This window comes from Gnatocerus cornutus, chromosome 6, assembly GCF_029298725.1.
Source record: "Gnatocerus cornutus isolate USDA-ARS CGAHR chromosome 6, icGnaCorn1.1, whole genome shotgun sequence".
NCBI lineage: Eukaryota > Metazoa > Arthropoda > Insecta > Coleoptera > Tenebrionidae > Gnatocerus > Gnatocerus cornutus.
The window spans coordinates 7,504,786-7,526,208 of NC_142238.1; the positions used below are offsets into that span (position 1 = coordinate 7,504,786).

The following is a 21,423-nucleotide window of genomic DNA, read 5'->3' on the forward strand; positions in this document are numbered from 1 at the left end:
TCTATTCAACTCCACAATGTCGCATATTTGTCTAAATTCCATGTCGCTATTGATTCAAGACTGGAAATCTCAAAGATACACCGTAAAATGAATTTTAATCTACAAAATCAAACGAATTGAGCAAATACGAATGGAAGTACGCCAAGCAAGGGCAAACATTCCGAGTAGAATAAATTGACAAAGACCTTTTTCAAGAGGAAACTTTTGATTACGGCTTTAATACTACATGAGTTTAATAATTTTTTAGTAAGGTATGTAATAACTGGTAAGAATAATTAGAATCTACTTCGTGAATGTCGACGACGCTACGAACTTGAGCCGTAAAAATTTTACGGACGGAAAGTCATAAAGTAATAAAAAGGACAATAAAACGCAAAAAGAGGCAAGCCTAATAGAAATCTACGGATGAAAGCTTCAATAAATAAAAAGTCAAATTTCAAATGAGATATAATCAAGCATCTCCTTAATGCGTTTTTAAAAGCTTCGTCGGTTATGTTATTTAATGACAAATAATATTAAATCATAAAATAAATTAATATTGAGGATATGATGGACTATAAATCCAGTCACAGCTCGGATTACAAGTCGTTTTAATTTAATTTCATGAATTTATTATATTTAAGTTTTAGATGCTAACAACTACTTAATTGTTTAGGCGAGACGATTCAAAAGTTAAAAAATCCAGAGTTTAATTAGTTTTGAAGTTGACTTTGTCGCACAGTTTTTAGTGTTGCTGTCGGTGTTTGAAACATTTGAAATCATGTAATAACAAAGATATTGTTAATACAAGTTTAATTTGTTCCTTGAATTTGTTGCAGACATTAAAATTTTCTAAACTTTAGAGCAGTCTAGGAAAGTTTAGTAACTCAACTCTCTTTTTTTGTTGTAAAATTTTCGATATCAGCATCCAAAACTTAAATTTTAGTTTGAAACTTCGTAAATGGAGCGCTGTCGATTCTCCTTTAATTATTACGTAGCTCTTAATATTGTCATTGGAAATGCGGAAGCTGGTGATAAGTCGGAGCAGAATTGGTTTAAATGCAGGAAGACACAAAAAGGACGAAACGCGCTAGCAGCGATGTCCAACTATACAGCCAAGTTCCTATAATAAACCTTTGACAAAGGACTCGAGAGAGCATTAACAGTAAATGCGATTATTAGCGACAATCTCATCGCATAAAAGAATGGCTGTGGGCGAATTGTCTCGAGAAGCAGTTCCAAAATATGCACAAAGTGGACGTCGTTCGAAAGTGACAACACACTTCAGCACGTCATCGTCGCGAGCAAGTTCATTAGAGACCCAGAGCGAAGGTCTAACGATTCCAATACACTCCTTTGCATTCTCTGGGGAGTCCGCGTGTTCCAGAATACAATGGTAGGGTGACACTAATTATTAGCCAGCCGGAGGCTGGCGCGTCGTGCAACATCACCTCCACATTTCAAGAGCCTCTTGTTTTCATCCGTTGGAGTACAGAGCACACAATCCTTCTTCGTATGATCAAAGAGAAAGGGTGGCGACACTACAAGCGGCGGAGGAGGCATGCAATTATTATCGACTGTCAGTTCGCGAGAGCTTTTTAGAATGCAAAGTTCTATTAAAATTTTCATCATTGGTGATCAGGCAAAAATACATGGCTTTTACCCTGGAACATACCCTGATATACAGAGAAGAGCTTTTTGAGACTGAATTATCTGCACTGCATTTGTAATTACTTGTTTTGTAAATAGTCTCAAAAACTCAGATTGCAATTCGGTCGTTAATTTGCGAATCGACAATTTCTCCGTTGATTGAGTGAGAGGATCCCGCCGTGAAACCGGAAGTGTGGCTTCGGGTACCATTTTTGCCGACAGCTCGATTCAATTTCCTGGAGGCTGATGATGTTCTTTCTAAGCAAGTAGTGGCGTCTTACTTTTATCGGGTCGACAAGGGAATACACAAATAACATGGCTCCATACCTTGGAGAAGTTTGGAGCATTATATGAAGTTGGTTCTAGATTTGAGGTTGTCTGCGAAACAGTTTTGAAGTTTGCTTTCACATCAAGTTCTGTACGGATTGATAAAAAGCTATCTTTCTGTGTGAGAATTGGTTTAGGGCAGAGGTTTTACGTTCGTTTATGAATTCAATAAGCGGTGTGTTTTTTACACCGAGTAGCGTCCCTGGAAAATATCCTTCGTCGTTTCACGGGTGATGAACGTGAAAATTCATGGCACGGTAGCAGTCCTTTGAAATTCCTCGCAGGATTGGTTTGTCTGACCACAATACTGCTTATATACGGACGTTCCGGACATAGGAAAGAATCCCGAATTTCCCCTGTTCGAAGTTAACGTAGCGGACCGTGAGACTAAATCGTACTCATCCAACAATGAACGCCAGAAAAGAAACTTTACCTTAGATCGCTTTAAGCACTCATGCGAAGACTTATAGGCCAATGAAAGTAAATAGCAAATATGTTTCAGCATGCAACTGAACAATTCGTTTCAAAGATGACTGCCTAGCGACATGGAATTCCAAAACCAATTCCGGCATTGATTCTTCTCCACTCTCATACGTCCTCATACGCTCCAGGAAATTGATGTCGAACACGTTACAATAATGACAAATCCGATTTGTTTTTTGAGTTACACATACAATCGCGCAACCGATTTACTATCGACAAAATAATAGCAATTTTTCGATAACAATTTGATGCACGATACTGAGGTTATTTTGTCATTCGAATAATTGTCTTTGAAGTCACCTGATAGTGAAAATTTCTTTGTAGTTGAACACAACGGCTAAAAATTCAAAACATCGTACCGTGTAATAACTTGAAGGAGCTTAAAAGCAATTCATTTTAGGCAGCATTAAAAGCTTTGAACATTAAAAATTAAAGCCCATTGCTTTAACGATGGAAATAAAAAAGTATGAAAATTTGTTGCGTGCCGAAGATCATCTCCTTTCTTGTTTGGGGAAGTTGGTGCCAGGTTAAGGGTCGCAATAAAATAAACGAAATAGTAAAAAATAACGTGGCAAAAAATCTGGGTCTTTCAATACGAAAAGAGCAGCACCATCTACAAAATTAAATTCCCGCCAGTTGAAGATTTTTCCGTCGATCAATCACGCACGAACGAATCTTTGTAAATAAGATGGCACTTGCTGCGCTTCACTGCTTTATTGTCGATTACTTTAGTAGAGTATTCCGTAACGCATTGCACGGATTAAGACCATTAATCCATTTTACCTTTAAAACGTTTCTAACGAGAATTACGAGAGCTTATGCTGCACCGTTGGCGGTTTAAAGTTACAACGCTTGGAAATGTCAATCATATACAGTAAAGCTGATTTACGGGTCGTCAGATTTGTTAACCATGTAAATTTCAATTGAAAGGTTTGAGAGCAATGAGAAAAATTCAAAGGAATCTACAAGTGCAAGCGAAAAAGCATTCCTTTTCGGAGTTTTAATTGGGACTAAAAAACAAACTTTATGAACATCCCTTATGAAAAATAAAATCTCAAGCGGATAAACATGAAAGCCCTCTCAAACTGCAGGCCTCTTTGAACAACATGACAATACCATCCGATCACTAAAATGCCACGATCTCATTAACTCTTTCGCACAAATCAAACACACTTCACTCTTCTCTGTGTATTTTGCGATTTTGATAAAACTGCCGTACACAAACAAGTCCTCATCCTGAACAAGCTTAAGCTTAAATGTCCACGCTTGTACAACGAACCTGTTATTTACAGATAAGCTCCGGTGATGCCCGGAACATTTTCAATTTTCGATCGATCTGGAATTTTCTAGGTAAAGCTCTGTATGTGCTTTGGCATATACCACCTTTCACTCGAAAATGCAGCGTACGGTATGTACGTGCTTTTTGCGAAAGGTCTAGATATTGCTCCGAGCGCTGCAGCTTTGCAAATATTTACACAACGAACACGAGTTTTTGGCAGTTGAAGTTTTCTTTTAACGCTTATTACCTCAATTAATCAAATTTTGCTTTATAAATGTTTGAATTTCGCAATTCTTATTAACATTGGGAATTCCGGACTTTGATAAATAATGAAAAGTACTCCAAAGTTAAGTTTAGTGCAGTTTTCTCTTGTATCAAGTAAACAAAAATTTTTTAAATAAGACACGCTTTGCTTGAATCCAAAGAAATGTAAAAAAATTGCCAAAATGTATCTTTATTCACGTGCTTGGCCTTGCACCAAATGTCTTTATAGATAATAAAAAATCAAAAAATAAAAATTAAAGATGATCGGAGCTTCAGGTTAGCGGGAACATTGTACTAAAATAATAAGAATAATTAATCTTAATTACAATTGGTAGTTGCAGCAGTAATAACATTGCAGGAACCATATTTGCATGAATTATTGTAGTTGTAAACAATAGGTCATGTAGATTATCTCTGTGTTTACTTTTCACTAACTAGTCAGTATAGATTTAGCTTCGTTAAAGTTTCCTGCTCCATATAATACTGAAAGTCTTGAAATTGCCGGTGAGCAGAGGTAGAATGACACTTCTTTAGACAAACAATTAAGCTCCCACCATTTTAATTAAGTCTATACGGTGGTACGCTATTTGCACGCTGCGGAAATAAGATCAAAAATTTAGCATGCTTTGTTGTAATTGGCGTCGCACTTCAGAATAAAAGAATGGTATGTTGATAACAATTTTATCAAAGCGAAAAGCGGTCGCAATAAAGCCATCATAAGTAAAATCCGGTCTCATTTCTAGAGCTAATTTCCTGTGTTGGTCTTCCGGATTAAACTGTTTTTATTATTTTTGCTCCGCGCTGTAGTTTTGCATTAAAATGTGCATAATACATAAAATGTCTATTTAAAACGTTTTGTTTATACATTTAGATAATTTGAAATATAGTCGCAAGTGCATTAGTGGGGGTATTATTAATTCCAACATGTCATGCACGTATAATGGCTACATTTAGAATAGAGATTATAGTTCGCGATTACATCGTCACAAACTACCGAATTACCCGTTTCATTCCTGGAATTGCCTACGGAATTAATGAATCCAGTCGCTTATCGTTGTTTAATTAATAAATAAAACAGACGAAATCGCGAATAAAAAACATCTCAAGGTATATAAAATACGAATTTCATTCCGCAGAGATTTCCTTCAACAATATTCCACATCTGTTATATAATTTCAAAGTAAGGAAATGCCCGTCTTCGTTTTGTGTGACAGATGTTCATCCCGAATGTCAACTACGAAGAAAACAATAACGCAGAACTTCAGCGTCGCCGTTTAGTTTGACTTGGGTTTAATCCCAGTAGAAACTCGTGTGTTATGACAAACGTGATTTTCACAATGGTACCACTCAAAGTTTAAAACAGAACTGTTGAAATTATGTTTTGGCGAATCCAGTGTTGACAGAGCGGAAAAATTGCAACGTTTTTATTTAACACCACTGTTGATATTTCATATTCTACCTATCAAACGGTCTGAAACCTCAAATATTCAAATGTTACGAGTTGGATTTTTTTTCAAATCCCAAACAAAATAATTTCGACGAGTTTATATGAACAAGTGAGATTTGCATTTTTAACACAAAACAAGATTAAAAATTTAATAGGCTACCAATTTTATGGGTTGTTCGATTCAGAAAAGTTTAAATTTAAAAATAACAAAATGTTGATGAGGGTTTTTATTCACGGTCAGAGAGTTCCACCTTCGGTATTTTTAAGAAATATAAGATTCAATATTGGCTATTTTTTTTAAGATTAGGTCTGTTTTTAAGGTAATTTTTTAATAAGTTAAAATTTCTTTTCGGCTTATGAAGCTGCGCTGAATTTCAAAGCATTTCGATCTGTCGCTTTTAAGTTAAATCCGAATTCATAAAAAAAGAGCAGAACTTTCAAAATTTAGACTTTAAAAACGAGGTAAAATCGTAAAAAATATTACTTTTTTAAAGATACCTTTAACAACAGCCACATCCTTAAAAAAGTGTTGTGTTCTGAAGGGGCCTAGTAGCGATAAGTAAGTAATCTTAGTGAAGATGCGCGATGGGCAATGGTTCTGTTGTGAGCTTAAGTTTATACCCCAAATACGTGCCGAGCATTTGGCGCGAGCGATGAAACAAACTCGATCTAAAAGCTTTCAGTTAACCTCGTTACACCGTCGGCTTAAGATACAGAAATGCTTTTATAATTAGAAACTTTTCGCAAGTGACAGGTTTCACGTTGAAAAAATCCACCCGTTTTATTGTATTACCAGGTAGATTGCTGTTGTGAAAGGATATTGTAATTTTTTATTAATGCCTCTCACGTTTTATGTCCATCCTTCGGGGATTAGAGGCACCTTCACTTAAAATATAAAACAATTTTACTAGTTATTTAGTTCGGTGGGGCAGTAAAACATGACACGAAACGGGGCACTTCAATAAAACTTTTTTTCTAACACTAATATGTTATACTGTTTCTATGGTGCATAAGAACTCACCCTTTATATTGCTCTAAAATACGCTTTTTTTTATAAAGTACGTCGTCAATGGCAACGTATCTTATAGAGTTATAAAATACGATTCAAAAATTCACTTTATTCATTTTGCTTACATTTTTCATAAAAGTTAAAAGTATTTTTTTATACAGTAAATGAAATTTTGACCGACGTTGTTAGAACTACCACATTTCTCCCGTAACACCGTTAATGTGTTTTCAGCTTCTTCTGCAAATATTTCATTCACAGTTGCTCTTGTAATAGCCGTTTCATTCTTAAACTCTCTTCCAGCATATTCTTCTACTTCGACTACTTCATTCCCAATGGCGCTCGTAGTATTAGATGTTCCATTCCCAAAAACTTGTCTAGCTATCTTTAATCTTTCTCCCAGCGACTCTTCAGTATAAGATTCTGCTACTTTTGCAGATTCCCATCCTCCATGTCTCTTCAAGGACGTAATATTTCCCCCTACATTGTAAATTTTATTATATGTTCTGAATAATAAACTGACTACTCACCAGCATTAACAAAAAGAGTTGCCGAAGTGCGACGAAAACAATGCCCAGTGTAACTCGATGGATTTTCTAGTTTAAGATATGTTGCGATTTTCTTAGGAATTGCCCCAAAGGTGTTGATTCCCACACATTGGCAGCTGCACTTTCCCTTATTGTAATGTAAGAAAAATCTTGTAGGTGATTTTCTTGGGCGCAAAACAATATAACGTCTATATAATTCGATGGGATTAACCCCAAAACCTTCACTAACAATGGTGAATCGTCGTTCCTTATGGGTTTTAGAATCCGGAATAATGATATTTATTGTGTCACCTCAATCATGTACGTCACTGAATTCCATAGCGGCCAATTCGGCTTTTCTACAGGCTCCAGCAACTCCGAAGATTAGTGCAACCTGAAAAATTTCATAAAATTTATGTCTAAGTATAATTTATTCCTTACTTTGACAAATAAATATTCCCCTTCATCCGCTTGTTGTAAAAATGTTCTAATTTCCTCTTGTGTTAAGACCTTGGACTTTTTACTGCGATAACCAACATTTAAATTTTTTAAGAAAGGAATAACAGCACCAAACTTGTCAATTTGTGTTGTCTTTGGCTTTTAGTGTAGCCTTGAGCATGGAATACTCTGGCCAGAATGAGGCTGGTGACAACTTTTGCGACTAAAAAGTAAATGTGTTAGTTTTTCAAAAATGTTCCATTTCTATTTACGCACTTACCCTCATATCCAGGAATGTCAAAATGACATCTTCCGTTACTTCCGTGAAGTACTTCTTATTTTTCTAGTCATGAAATGAATGATACACTTTCTCGTAGGCGGGTTTTGATTTTGCAAATAATTGCCCCGTAATTCCTTACCTTTTTCCTTAATTTTTTGAGGAACACTCTCGCACATTTTAACCGATGCAAATTGTTTTTTTCACAATTTGTTTACTGTTACTATAGGAAACCTACCACCGCACCCTTTACCCACCACACTTTGACACATTTTGCTACAACTAAGAATTTTTTAATCAAAGAAGATTTTTCATAAATCAAGCATTAGTGTTAGAAAAAATCTTGAAGACAACTCGTGTTTTATAGTTAAAAAATCTCGTTCTACGAACTACGAACTCGATTTTTAAACTCTCTATAATACACTAGTTGTCTTAATAGCTATAAAGAATAGTTTCGTTTAATTTTAACGGTTTGTTAAAATTTCATGTTTGCGGAAATTGTCGAGACCTATCCGGATTTCCACCCTTTACAGATTAGGAGGACCTGTCGAATAATTAATATCATATCAAGAGGAAATTTTTGTCGATTCCACTCCTCCCATTTCGAATTTGTCAATTAATCCAGTTTGGACTAAATTAAAGCCCTATATCTCTCCACAGTAAAAACTTCTTTGCCTGTTTAAATACTCGCCTTTCGGTTGTAGTTAACGAAGTACAAACCTGGTGGGTTTAAACAAGGCGTTCCCTTAATACATTTTTGCCCAATTCTTCTCTTTTAATTTAATTCTAACAAGACTCCAGGGGTTTATTCCATTCAAATTGTAATAGACACTGTTTCCGGCGAAATATAATGAGTCGACGAAGATTGTTTATATTGTCCATTCCTTTAGACAGTTGATTCTTATCACGTTTTGAAATCCAGTCGTGTTTTAATTGACCGTGTTGTCCAGAGTTGGAACAATTTGGATGTTTGGCGTGGTAATTAACAATCACGAGAGGATTTCGTTTTCCCAATAAAATATAAAACTCGATTGATTTCATGGGGTCTGCGAGGTACGTTTAGATTCGGTGCATATATGAACCGGAATATTGGGAAATGTCTGTTAGCATAATTGAGTTACGTGTTCTGTCGGGCATAGAATCATATGCCTGGCATAGAGCGAATATAACTTGGCAGTTTTCGATTTTACGAACGAATTTCAATTTTAAAAAAATGTTCGGTGGATGCAACGACCTAATTGAATTGACAAGGATCCAGTAACAAGTAAGAATGAAACAATTACCTCTTTATTCGATTTTGAAACTTGAATAGACGCTGCTGATGAGCTTTGTTGCACGACGATCACGTTTTACGATGTCGGAAATTCAGCGAACCAAGCTTCCAAAATATGTGGCACAGTGTTTCCTGCAATTTGTAAGCTTTTGTGATGAGGCCACTGATCCTGCGAAAACAGATCAGGAAACAAGCTCTCGAGGGAAGGAGCTTCCTTGGACCATCGGGTTTTCGTACATATAATTGGGCCGTCACGACGACGTACAATTATGCAATGGTTTACAACTATCGACTTCCTAAAGTCGTCTTAGTAACGCAAGAATTCCGATCCTTTTTTTTTGCCTGTTGAGAGTGTCCCAAAGCTCGTTCTTCTTTACTTTGTGTCCGTCTTTGCGTCCGCCGCCGTCGAGGATAAATGAAGCTGCAAAATAGTTGTCGTGTCAAGCGAGATTTCTTATTCCAGTCACGAGACACTGTTCCGTAAAGTAGCGTAACCATCCTTCTCGCTGTCGCCGTACAAGATCATAGTTTGTTTTCACAGAATAACCAAACACGTTTCGTAATATGTTAGTAGACAGAATGCCACACGACCATTTGGAAAACAGCTCTCTTTTATTGCATATTTTTCAGTCAGGGTTCTTCACGCGTTGACAATAAAACTCTCTGACACCAGGTGACGAAGACGTGTGCTTTACTTTAAGATATTTATGAGATCAGTGAGTTTGTAACGACTAAAATTTTTTGAAATGATACGTTCTAGTGACGGGCTGAATGCATGAAAAAAAGATGAGCGTTTATAGCGTTTTTGAATTATTATAGCTGGAGGAAAAATCACGCTAAAATTATCAATGGTTTGCCACTTTATGGTTTAAAGACGAAACGGCACCATATGACGTTTTATGCTTCCAAACTGTCGTCTTAGAATTATTGCCGAAGCATAAAGAGAACTATTCCAGTTCTTAGAAATCACACCACATTTATTTGTTTCAGTATTTTAATGAGAAATGCAATGCCGGCGCTACAAAGTACAAATAGTGCCAAGGTGTTATTATAATGTGTGTTGTCTCTTCGGTACATTACTCCACGTGTTCTTCTATTTTCCACACTTTTCAGAAAATGGAGTAAGCGTGCAAATAGAAGCTCACTCCGCTTCAATGCATTAAAACTTAACAGCATTAAGCTTCAAGTTAGCTCGTTAAAGTTAAAATAAGCTCGTCGTTACAATTTCATTTGTGAATTTTTTAATTTCATTATACTGATGCACTCTTAGGTAAAAACGTGAAGGGAGAAAAATGCAACATCAATCAAACGAAATTGCTTCATTTAGGGGATGTATACCTCGTATATCGCGGTTACGGCGTGTAATGGTATTAGAAGATAATCGGATTTAACGTTTGGCACTTGACGTAAATTTGACATGTTTAACCTCATACGTCGGATCATCCTGCGAGAATGTGCCGTTCCTCAAGTTCATCTTTTATTATATCGCATCAATGATAGGAGATCTAATTTCAGTTTTAGATGACAGAGAATGCGTCTTTGAACGTGATGGATTAAATTCAATTCACATTGTTCCTTCAGGTGCAAACTTTCCAAATATGACTAAAGTTCTTTACGTGGTGATAACGGGCACCATTTTCGGATAACACTGACGATGGAGTTCTACGGACTTCCATTGATCGTTTTGCAACTAGTTGCTTTGAATACCGTAACACAATTTAATTGTTAACCGAAAATTGCTGCAGTAAAGCGTTACTTTAAATTATTAAACTTACTAATCCCCTATTTTACATATTTCACGGCATAAATTTTAATGGTGCGTGTTCTACCTACTAATTAGTAACAATGTGATGGTATATCTCAAGGGTAACCAGCCTATTATTTTATTTATGATAATACGTACTTGCCATTCCAGCAAATGTACACGGGAGCATTTGAGGGATCTACCGCAAATCGACCGTATAAATTATGGCAGTCGAAAGGAAGATGTAGTTCATTAATGGCGGCACCGCACTCCCTATAATTCATCCAGAATTTGATGGGAAAGTTGGAAAATGACAAATAGCCAAGCTTAAAATGGACAATGGGCGATTGTCAAAAATTGTAAAATTGATCGAGATTTATCGGTGTTCTAATGGGAGGTATTTCGTTGTAACTAATTTATTTGTCCATTAGTTTATTATTCTATTAGCCAAAGTTAACAATAGCTGCAGTGATATGAATTATACAATTGCGTGCAATGTGACCTGAATTATCAATTGTTATTGGAACTATGTATAACAAAAACCAGTATACATATATTAGAGTTTTGAAAATAAAGCAAATATATGTAGATATAGAAAATTTGTATCATTAAATTCCTCCTTCGTCAAGTTTATTCTAAAAATATATATCTTTAATGTACAAGCTGCATGTATTTCGATAGCACGACTAGTGAACCCCCACGCCCTCTTTGCTGCAACTTGGTTCTTGGTGCTCAGTCAAAGAATTCTTTTCTAAATGCCACGAAACATTTTTGTAAATAAACCACCATAAAGAGCAAGTTTAGTAACTCCACCGGTTATATCATCTGTCTCCCTTAATCCCTCTTCTTTATGCAACGTTGGAATTTCTTTTCCTTTGTTCTTCTCGTGCTAATAAAGTGCAAACCATGTACCTTCCAGCCTTTCGTTTCCTATCTTTTCCTCGCTCGGCTTGACTCAAAGTCCGACCGCAATATCACACAATCCCACGGAGGTTTGGAAGCTAAGTTGTACAAGAGTGACGATCAAGACACATACAACTCTAATGGAAGCTGGTAGCTGAAGATAAAGCCTCAAACACAATAGTTGGAAAAGGAAAGATTGGAATTTGCTCGAATCTCTTTAGAAATTTATCCAGATGTCCTCTTTGTTTGCCGGGAAATTTCCTCTCCCTCTATCACTAATTAGTTGGAATAATGGAAGAAGCCGTGCGAGTATTTGTCGTCTTTGTTCCGACACTTTGGCCCACGCGGTAAATAAAAGACTCGGTTTTTCTTATTGAGGAAATTCTATTAAAACAGTTGGATTTTAGAATATATTCCAAGAGTTGCTACCTCGAGTTTTTGCTGTTGTAATCTGCATCATATCTCTTGCGAAACTGCAACTTAAAGCAAGTAGCTCTGTGGAAATGAAACATCGCGTCGTAAAAACAAGCCATTGTCCTACGGAAACTCCTGATGGTGTGGTCAAAGCCGCCAACTCCACTCATAGAGCATAAGAACCTTATTTAAAATGACTCAAAACTGCGGCTTTATTACCAGTGAATGCCTTCATTAATATAAAGGACTTGGATGAACTTGCGGTTACGTCCGTGCTATATACGATGGTCGGTGGGCCCCTTGAGTCTCTCCCTTACGTTTACGAGATATAGCATTTAAAATATGCATAAGATCGTTTTGCAATATCAAAAGCCTCTTGAAGATGAGAGGTACGACGAAACGTTTACTCTCTCTAAAGTAATTATTGACTTGACGATACAGTAGATTGCTAATCAATTAACTGTCGTATTAATTGGGAAATGATCGAGCTCGCGCTGAACTTCCAAGTTGCATCGTTGAATTTTGGCCGCGCGTTTTTATTGCGAGTGCTTAAGCTGTCATGTCCTATCCATCACTTTTCTAATGTTATTTATACATGAGCTACTTCATTCAAGTGATGGTATTAAATTGCCTACAAAGCACTCATCTTGATTAATGTGATGCTCCAGTTTTGTGGTTATGTTGTCGTTATGGCTCTCTAGACGTTTTTTAAATACGGGATTTCTCCCCCGATCCGTCGCCAAAACAACCCCAATTCTATTCTGGAACAAACTTCTTATGTAAAGGGTCACGATTAGGAAAAGTATTGGAAATAAACGATATTATTTTCGTATAAATTTTGATACAACTGAGACTGTAGCAACCAGTACAAATGGCGTGGCCTGAATGTTAAATAACTGCCTTCGAGCTTTCTTAAAGTATTGATAGAATGAAGGAATACAGATAAGTAAATAATAAGTTGTTGCTGCGACTCGAATGACATACACCGTTTCAATTGAGTGCAATTTGTGCTAACAAAAAGTGACGCTTGAAACTTGAGCTTGGGGGGAAAATTTTGCTGTAGAATGCAATCTTGTAGTTATAACAAATAATCCAACTGGATAATGACATTTTTTGTAGGAGGGTTAGTTTACTGAAAATTCTATTAAACCAGGGCTTTGTGGGAAAAAAGAACGTTGTTACGAAGCTTAACTTACACACACAAAATGTTTGCTTTAAAGAAACCGAAAAATTTAATACATGATGATACGATTGAATAACAAGCTTTTTTACAATGCTAGTCACTGCTTCATGAAATTGGATGAAATTGTCGACAGTACTTCGGAATTAGTTAAAGCGACTATATCTATAGGTCTTTATGACGTTTAATTTTTCAACTGCTTTATTATTTGAAAAATTTGGTTACTAATTTTATTTGTTAACGGAACAATGACCTATAAACTTTAGGATATCAATGATAGTGTTTCCCAATTTTAGATTTTTTAGTTGCTAGATTTTGGAATTATTTTATATAGGTTTCCTCAGTTTTATTTAAATTTTTTGGACGTGTTAATCTCTACCAGAACTGTTTAGAACTTTCAATGCTCTACTTATTCAATTTTTTAAATTTCTTATGTTTCTCTGATTCCTTAGATTACTCCTTTATGTGCTTTAGATCCGTCAACTTGTTTGGGATCTAAAGAAAGCATACGTGGAATTGGAAAACTAAGATCCTATGCGCTGAAAATCTTGGATCTCCTAGATTCTATTTCGTGATTTAGATTTTGGCTTCTCTTTAACAATCCTTTCGATTTTCCCCATTGGTCGTAAATGTAGCTTGTTTTTAAACTATGAAAACTATTTTAAGTTATTGGTCTTAAAGTTAACTCTTGAGTATTGAACTTTTTCCTCACACAAAACTTGATCAGTTTGTTAAATCATGCGGCTTAAATTACTAGAATATAATTTGAAACATGCGTTCTCTGAATCTATTAATTCAATTATACCCGATGCGCAAATTAGTTTCCGTTTTCTGTCGAGTACAGCCCTTGCATAAATCACATAATTAGGATCAGTTTTAATGAAACATCCCTCGCAACATTAGTTTATTGGAATATACGCAGTGAAAGCGTATTGACGTACCCATTTGGGAATGATAACATCGAATTTTTCATCATAACAAAGTAAATTGGTTCTTTCCGTATTCCAACATGATTTTCTTGTTGTAGGCAGCAAAATGAGATTTCTCTCTGCTTTAGCTTATCCGTTTACAGAAAACCTCTTGAAAGTTTTTTAATGGTCGAAAAGAAAGAGTACATCAGTACATTGTAATAAACATTACATTGTACATTGTAATAGACATTGTAATAAAAATCGAGACAGATCCTTGACTTCTTAGGGCTAGCTAGATTTAGGATTTTGCGTCAAAAATAAACTGCAATGTAGGGACAGCACTCACGAAGAACTTTCTCGGGCTTTTTGCACTGAAAGCGCATTGCCTAGTATCTGAAAGCAGCAAGTCAAACATCGTCGCGATTGCAGTGTACACAGAGCATTTGGCAAAGCGGTTCGGTTACGTAATAGCCTAGACGGGGTTTCTGATCTGAGATAACACACGCCGTGGTGCGGTTACTGCAATTGCCGTCTCTCTATTGTTTTACCATCTGCTTTGATTGTGTGTGGAGAATGGAAACGCCGACTAATCATTTCCCTCTGTTACAATGTGTGATTGTTCGCTTATTTGCTCACGAAAATTGTATACTCTTATTGCCCCCTACGATCATAACTCATACAGCTTCCCCGTGAAGTCCCACCCATTGTTTCGTGACCCAGTTGTAGATGTATCGACGCATTGTAATCATTAATACGAACTGAAAACACTGGCGAAAATAACGTTTTCCGACTGTGCACACCCCCAGACCAAAATTAATTCCGAACTAGTTCAAAATTTATGGCGCGCCACTGATCGATCGGTCTGCAACTTTTGACCGAAATGTCATCGGAGTCTGGAATTTATTGGTCTCACAAACTGCATTCATCACGCAATTATTTGTCTCAAAAATTAAAAACAAAAATTCTAGTGGCTTCAATGTGATCATTATGAAACCACATGCACAACTATTTTTTTTTCAATTTTTTAAATAAGCCTTTTTTCTCTTTGTTGAACTGTGAAAAATTACGATCTGTTTTAGTTGCTAAAAGCTTTAAAACATTTGGTCCATTGTTAAACAATTGATTTTATTTTCAAAAATGATTCCTTCCTGAATTACCTTAATAAAATGTTACATTCAAACCCATTGTTAAAAACTCGTTTGCTTTGCTGACTATAGAACTAAACGCAAAGCAGACTTTTCGTTTACTCTAACTGATTTGGCAAGTTACGGTCGTTAATTATTTACAGAAACTTTGAAGGCGGTATCTGAACATGTGAATACAAATAATCCACAATAATTACAATGTTAAGATATTTGAGGTCAAAGTAAGACTTCCTTCCGAATGTCGCTTTTCAAAGATATGAAATCTCTTCTTAGACGAAAGTTATAATCTCGACAAAGGCCCCAAATTCTGACGTGCAGGGGTGACAAAGTTTAAGACTTCAATATTCTTAATGAACCAGCAGATGCGAGTTAAATTGCCGCAAAATATGAAGGTACCAACTCTGATGTGACGATTTTAATTAAATAAAATAGCTGTGGTGGTAATAAATAATCAGTGAAGACTCCAACTGTGAAACTAGGAATGTGGTTTCGCGTCGTTGAGGAACCAACGAGATTGCGAGTTATTACACAGATTTCGAAAGTTTCTACAATTACCAGATAACTGTCGATGTAAACGAAAAGGGTAATATTTATTAATGTGTTTGGGCAATGCTTGTATGGGGTTGGGGCACATAGGTTGAGTGCATAGGTAAAGGTAGAAAGGTAGGGAAATATACAGTCTGTCAGAAGAGACCCATTTCTTGCTACAGCTACTAAAATATTTATCCATCGACTTGAGGGGCCTGATAGCATTAAATATGAATGTCTGGAAACATTTCACGCCAATTCTACCTTCGTCATGGCGTTTCCCAGTTGGTACCTCTTCACACGAGATGCGTGTGCAGTGTCCACCTCAAAGGAATCCAACTTGACGCTGTTTCTTCCTGAGGGACCGCCTTTCTATCAAAATCATCAATATGATACGGAGAAATTAATTTCAGTTTTAGTTAAACGAGCTTTTGTAAGCACAACTAAAATCCAGATTTGCATACATATCGAGTTATAATAATTGGAGAGCCTTATTCTAGGTGTAGAACTAAGCGGAGAACGTAAGGCTAACATCCAGGACAATTGATAATTAGTGTAAGCCTCTAAAATCTGTTATCTGTAATGGGAAAAGCTGGCAACTTTTGTATTTGTTCTGTTTGGGCAAACTTAGCTTTATTATTTAGTTTTCCATTAGAGGAGGTGCATTACGCACGGTTCATGGAGCAAACATAATAACACGCCGCGATTAAATTCGAGGAAATGGGGAGATGAACTCTAGCAATATGGGGGATTTTCTTGTAAACAGAATATGCGATACCCACTTAAAAGAGAATGGCTTATTTTAAAAAGAAGAAAATATACGATGAAGGGAACTTCTATGGGATTATCCCACCAAGAGGCACCGGATACATTTTATGAACACTTCGAGTTTACTCTTATGTTAAGTGATATAACGTTGGATCGTATGTTAATTTCAGTTTCTGACAACGACCGATGTTTAATAGTTTTATTTCCACATTTATAATTCAACTCCTGCCCTGTTTTAAGTCAAATTAACATTCATATTTTATTGGAGTTATTTTCCATTACACAGACACTAATAATTAATTATTTTAATCCCGTTTTTCCTGATAAAGTTTTCAGTATTATAGACGTCAAACTGTCGGAAAGTTATTCATCTGTGTGACGTGTATAAGGGTAATGTTTGTAAATAATCTGACGCTAGAGAATAGGATATGTGCACATTCTCTGGAGAACCATTTGGTAATTAACAGCAGTTGCGGAAACTTAGCAAAACATCTTTATCCCCAAAAGAAAAACATAGAAGAGCCGAAATACCAAATGGAAAACACATCAACCCTTAAATGATGTATAATATTTCCTCGGCGACCCCGATGCTATCGTTTATACACGACAAGATCTCCAAGGATGTAAAAGATTTTTGAAGTAATAGTTTTCTGAACTTTTGCCTTAAAAAAGTCTTCCGAGACCAAACGTGAAAAGTATAAATCATAAGTTGACTGCAGACAAGAAAAGAATGTCAATATTTTCGATCTTTGAACAAATCTAATTGACATCGTAACATACAAGCTCCGGTTTCGCACATATTACTTTCCAAAGAGTAATAAGCAAATTAATAAGATCTTCCTTGCATCGTAATATACCGGTTATTGAATTTTTCAAGTTGTTGACTTTGTCGCGTAATCTAACACACATATGAATCACGTTCGACGTGACGCAACATCCCCAATAAACGTTAAAGTGGGTATACAAAAGGGCGTAGGCACAAGTATCACAAAGACAGGATATTTGTTTACTCGGAATGTTCATCCTTAGCTTTTGCCTGCGAACGCTTGGTTTCACGTGACACAGGTTCCTCTTTCATTCTCATTTCTAAAGCTCAACGACTTCCCCAAAGCTTGCGATGCTCGCGCACGACTATAAAACGGTCGTCCACTGCAACAGAAAGCTCGCTTAATTATTTAAATTGCATCTCCAAACAATACGGTGCCGGAATATTAATACATCATTAACTGTCAAAATAAGACAAGTCAAGTGTTCAAACAATGGCTGGGGTTGGGGCACAACTTTCCTTATACTAATCGCGTTTCTGCTCACCAATCCGGAATTTGATTGGCCTCTCTAAAAACATAAATTCCACTGGAGCAATTAAAAATTTACTCCAAGTTGAGGGAGCATTCGTTTTCCACTTGAGTTTTTCCACTAATTCCCTAATCCACAAACGCAAACAATATAATCTCTTTCCTACAAGCGGAAGGCTCACGCCGGGTTCTCGCACTTTTACAACACCTAGGAGTATTCGGGACACTTAAAATCTTGACCAATAAAAATTATTTAACAGGCACAAATCCCTGCGAAACTGGCTTTCTTTACCACTTATATTTAACAAATGGCACACAAAGGTGAGATTGTGTTTCTACCCACAGACGCTAGAAACAGGACACAATAATCAAATCGAATTTAGTTGCTACAGCTTCTCTTTAATTAAACAAGTTTTCCCGCTTTTCTTTAGCTCAGTTTGTATTTGTTGTACAAAGGTTTGATTTTTATTTTTTATTTTAAATTTTTGCAGTTTGATAATAAATTACTACAATTGAAAAGTTTCGGCTAAAATTCAGATACGGAAGCACACATGATTTTTGAATTTTGTAATGAATACGCTTTTGGTCAGTGCATTTTGACTGAATTTTCCTGCAACAAAAAGTGTTTAACAATAAACCGGAATACACGCAAGAAGGCCTCTAAAAAAAAGGAACTGGCGTTTCGTTTATGAAATATTTATTATGTCTGCCCAGTGAAGCAAAATTCAATAGATTTTCACCCAACACATGTTTTTTGAAATACGACACTGAATTGGCCCTCGGTTTTACTTCCTTTCTACCCTTTTCTAGTTGGCTGTGAATCCCCTAAAATCTACGCGTAATATAATCGTTTTAATTAATCCCGAGTTTTCAACTTCCTGACAAAGAGCAGCCAGGACTGCATTTATTAATTTTCCAAGCTGCCGTCATTAATACCGTTTTTTTCTTTCCAGGTGCGGACATTATTCGTAAGCGGACTACCTATGGATGCCAAGCCTCGGGAGTTGTATTTATTATTCAGGGCTTATGAGGTAAATTTATTTCATTTTAGTCTCCCGTTATAGATAATTTATGTAGTCCATTTAAAGCGAATCATTTTTAATTATGATGAAATTTAATTTAGCAACGCTTTGTATTTTGTTTTAGGGTTACGAGGGATCACTATTAAAAGTTACAAGCAAAAATGGAAAAACTGCTTCGGTAAGTATTTGAAGGTACCAGACGAGCGATCTATTTTATTGCTGTTGCAATTTTAATTTTATTTTATTACAAAATGTTATTGAAAGGTGAATAGAAAAAGACAGTCTCTTGGTAGTTATTCCAGTTTTTTACGTCTATGTCGAGCGTGGAATTTTTTAGAGGGTTCCTGACGCTACATTCGGATATCTTACGATCTCCACTTGAAAATCAATTTTTAACAACAAATGCTCAACGTGGAGCAAAAAAGTCTGATAATTTTATCCATTTTTTCGCACGACTTTCGTGTTTATATGAAAAGCACGAATGTATTGATTAGCAGGGAGAGCAACAATTAAACGAACAACCACAACGCTGAATCGTGAGCAATTCAAAAGGCTCTTTACCAACGACTACAGACTTTTTTAATTGTTACTTTGTTCAAAACTTCTTCTTTTTTGTGGTGCGGTTTTAGTAAAGAGCCGTAAAACCTGATTTTTGATCGACGTGTGCTTAAATTAACTCTTTGGAAGCCGACTGCTACCAACTTCTTAACAATAAAGTTTTTACGATCTTGGTGTAGACTGCTCTTCCAATAACCGTAATGGAGCTTCTACCCAAATTAGGTTAGGGTATTGCAAGAAAGTGTTGTCACTTTGAGAGGAAAACGAGTGCAACAATAGCGAATAACGAGAAATAAAAATATGAAATTTTCGTCAAATGGAATTTTGGTGGAGGCGCCGGTTCCGCGTATTCATAGTTAATACACTTCGTTGAACGTTTAGCATAGTGTAATATAATTGCTAGTTCTTTCGTGTGAAAACTAATTGGATAACCTCACCCTGGAGTCTCGGAAAATCAAACCGCAGTCAGAACTGGTCTTTATAAAACACCTCATGTACTCTAAGCAGCAGTAATTAAAATAGATGGCACCCCATGTTAATAATTCCATGTATAATAACGCTGCTTGTTTTCAGCCTGTGGGATTTGTGACTTTTAACACTCGGGCAGGAGCGGAGGCAGCTAAACAAGACTTGCAGGTGGGTCCCCTCTAAATGTATTTGTGTTTTAACAGTTAAGTTTGTTCCCCTGTAACATATTCCCTTTTTGCCGCATGCACAGCACCGTGTGTCACCCACAGCAGAATATACCTGCTTCCACGGCGTTAGTTCTCTGACCCTGTTTGTGTCTTTCTCTTTTCCTTTTCCCAGACATAACATTATAAGAGTGGACCTTCATCCTCCACATATGTGTTTTCCCGGAAAGTGCTGACCTAAATTATTTACTACATTCGTTTATATTAGAAAGTCTTACTTCCCTTTGTGTACTGCCGGGAATCAAGCTAATAACGAAAATTGATTGCTGGTTTCGCCGCGTGCTTGATATCGGGGTTAAATGATTACGGACTCCCCGATTCATTTTTTGCAGAAATATAGACCTAGTCGTGATGGCTAAATTGTGAAAAATTGCACTCTCGTGAAAGCAGTGTGAGAATTATGGACTTCAGATGAATTTTATACACCTACGTATACAATTTTTTATCGCGGGTCTACTCAATCAATTTTACTAAAAAGTCTTTCATTTTGATTAATTGGACTTGAAATGTCTTTGAGTTGAAATCGAACCAACCTGAGATAATATTAGCCACTAGGAGCATATTTTGATCAGTGTTCATTAATGATGACTATGCAAAGTGGCCATAATTACTCTGTAAACTGTTTTGTAAGTGTATCAGGTTCATCAGTTTTGTTACACCCAATGTTAAACACCGAATGCAACTTGTCTATTACTTAGTGATTGATTACAAGATAATTTCAAATGCAAATTAAATTTTGATAAGCTTTTCCAGGCCCGTGGTAATAATAAAAATTGTCGCAGAGTTCATCTCTTAGTGGGAAATAACAGTATGCATATTCAGCGCTCTGAAAATACGGTCATATGTGCATTATGAGAATAACAAATGTGACAGTGATATGGAGCTTGGATGTACAATGGGGCTAAATTTAAGCTTTGACGTTTCCGGGGAAAACAGAGACCAAATTCGTTTCAATAAACGGCATATTTTTCAAATCATTTTGCGAGTATCATGCTGCTTCTCAATTTTGTTAGTGGAAATTAATGATATTCTTAAATCGAGCAATCCTTTCCGCGTACCCGATGTTGTTTTTCTAGTTCTGATGAATCGTTTCAACGGAAAGCTTTTAAAGTATTCACAACTAGTCTAGTCCTCTTATTACGTGAATAATGCAGGTCTTAATTTTGCAAAACGTTTTTAAAGTAGCGGACGATGTTAGTAATACATTTAGAGCAAAGCACTTACTGTTATGTCGATCACACATTATGTTAGAGGGCGCATCCGGGAGAATATTTCCGGGATGCGCTCTCAACATTCCCTTAGCAATTAACGGC

At 36.3% G+C, this 21,423-nt stretch overlaps 1 protein-coding gene across 2 annotated transcripts in view; it reads left to right on the plus strand.

Moving 5' to 3' along the window:
• The window catches only part of LOC148172557 (protein couch potato-like), a 106,155-nt gene that overhangs the window by 80,983 nt on the left and 3,749 nt on the right, over positions 1–21,423 (plus strand). For both annotated transcript variants that reach the window (XM_088038524.1, XM_088038523.1), the window contains exons 2-4: positions 18,792–18,869; positions 18,985–19,038; positions 19,992–20,054. In XM_088038524.1, the coding sequence (XP_087894650.1) occupies positions 18,792–18,869; positions 18,985–19,038; positions 19,992–20,054 (195 nt within the window). The remainder of the gene's footprint in view (positions 1–18,791; positions 18,870–18,984; positions 19,039–19,991; positions 20,055–21,423) is intronic.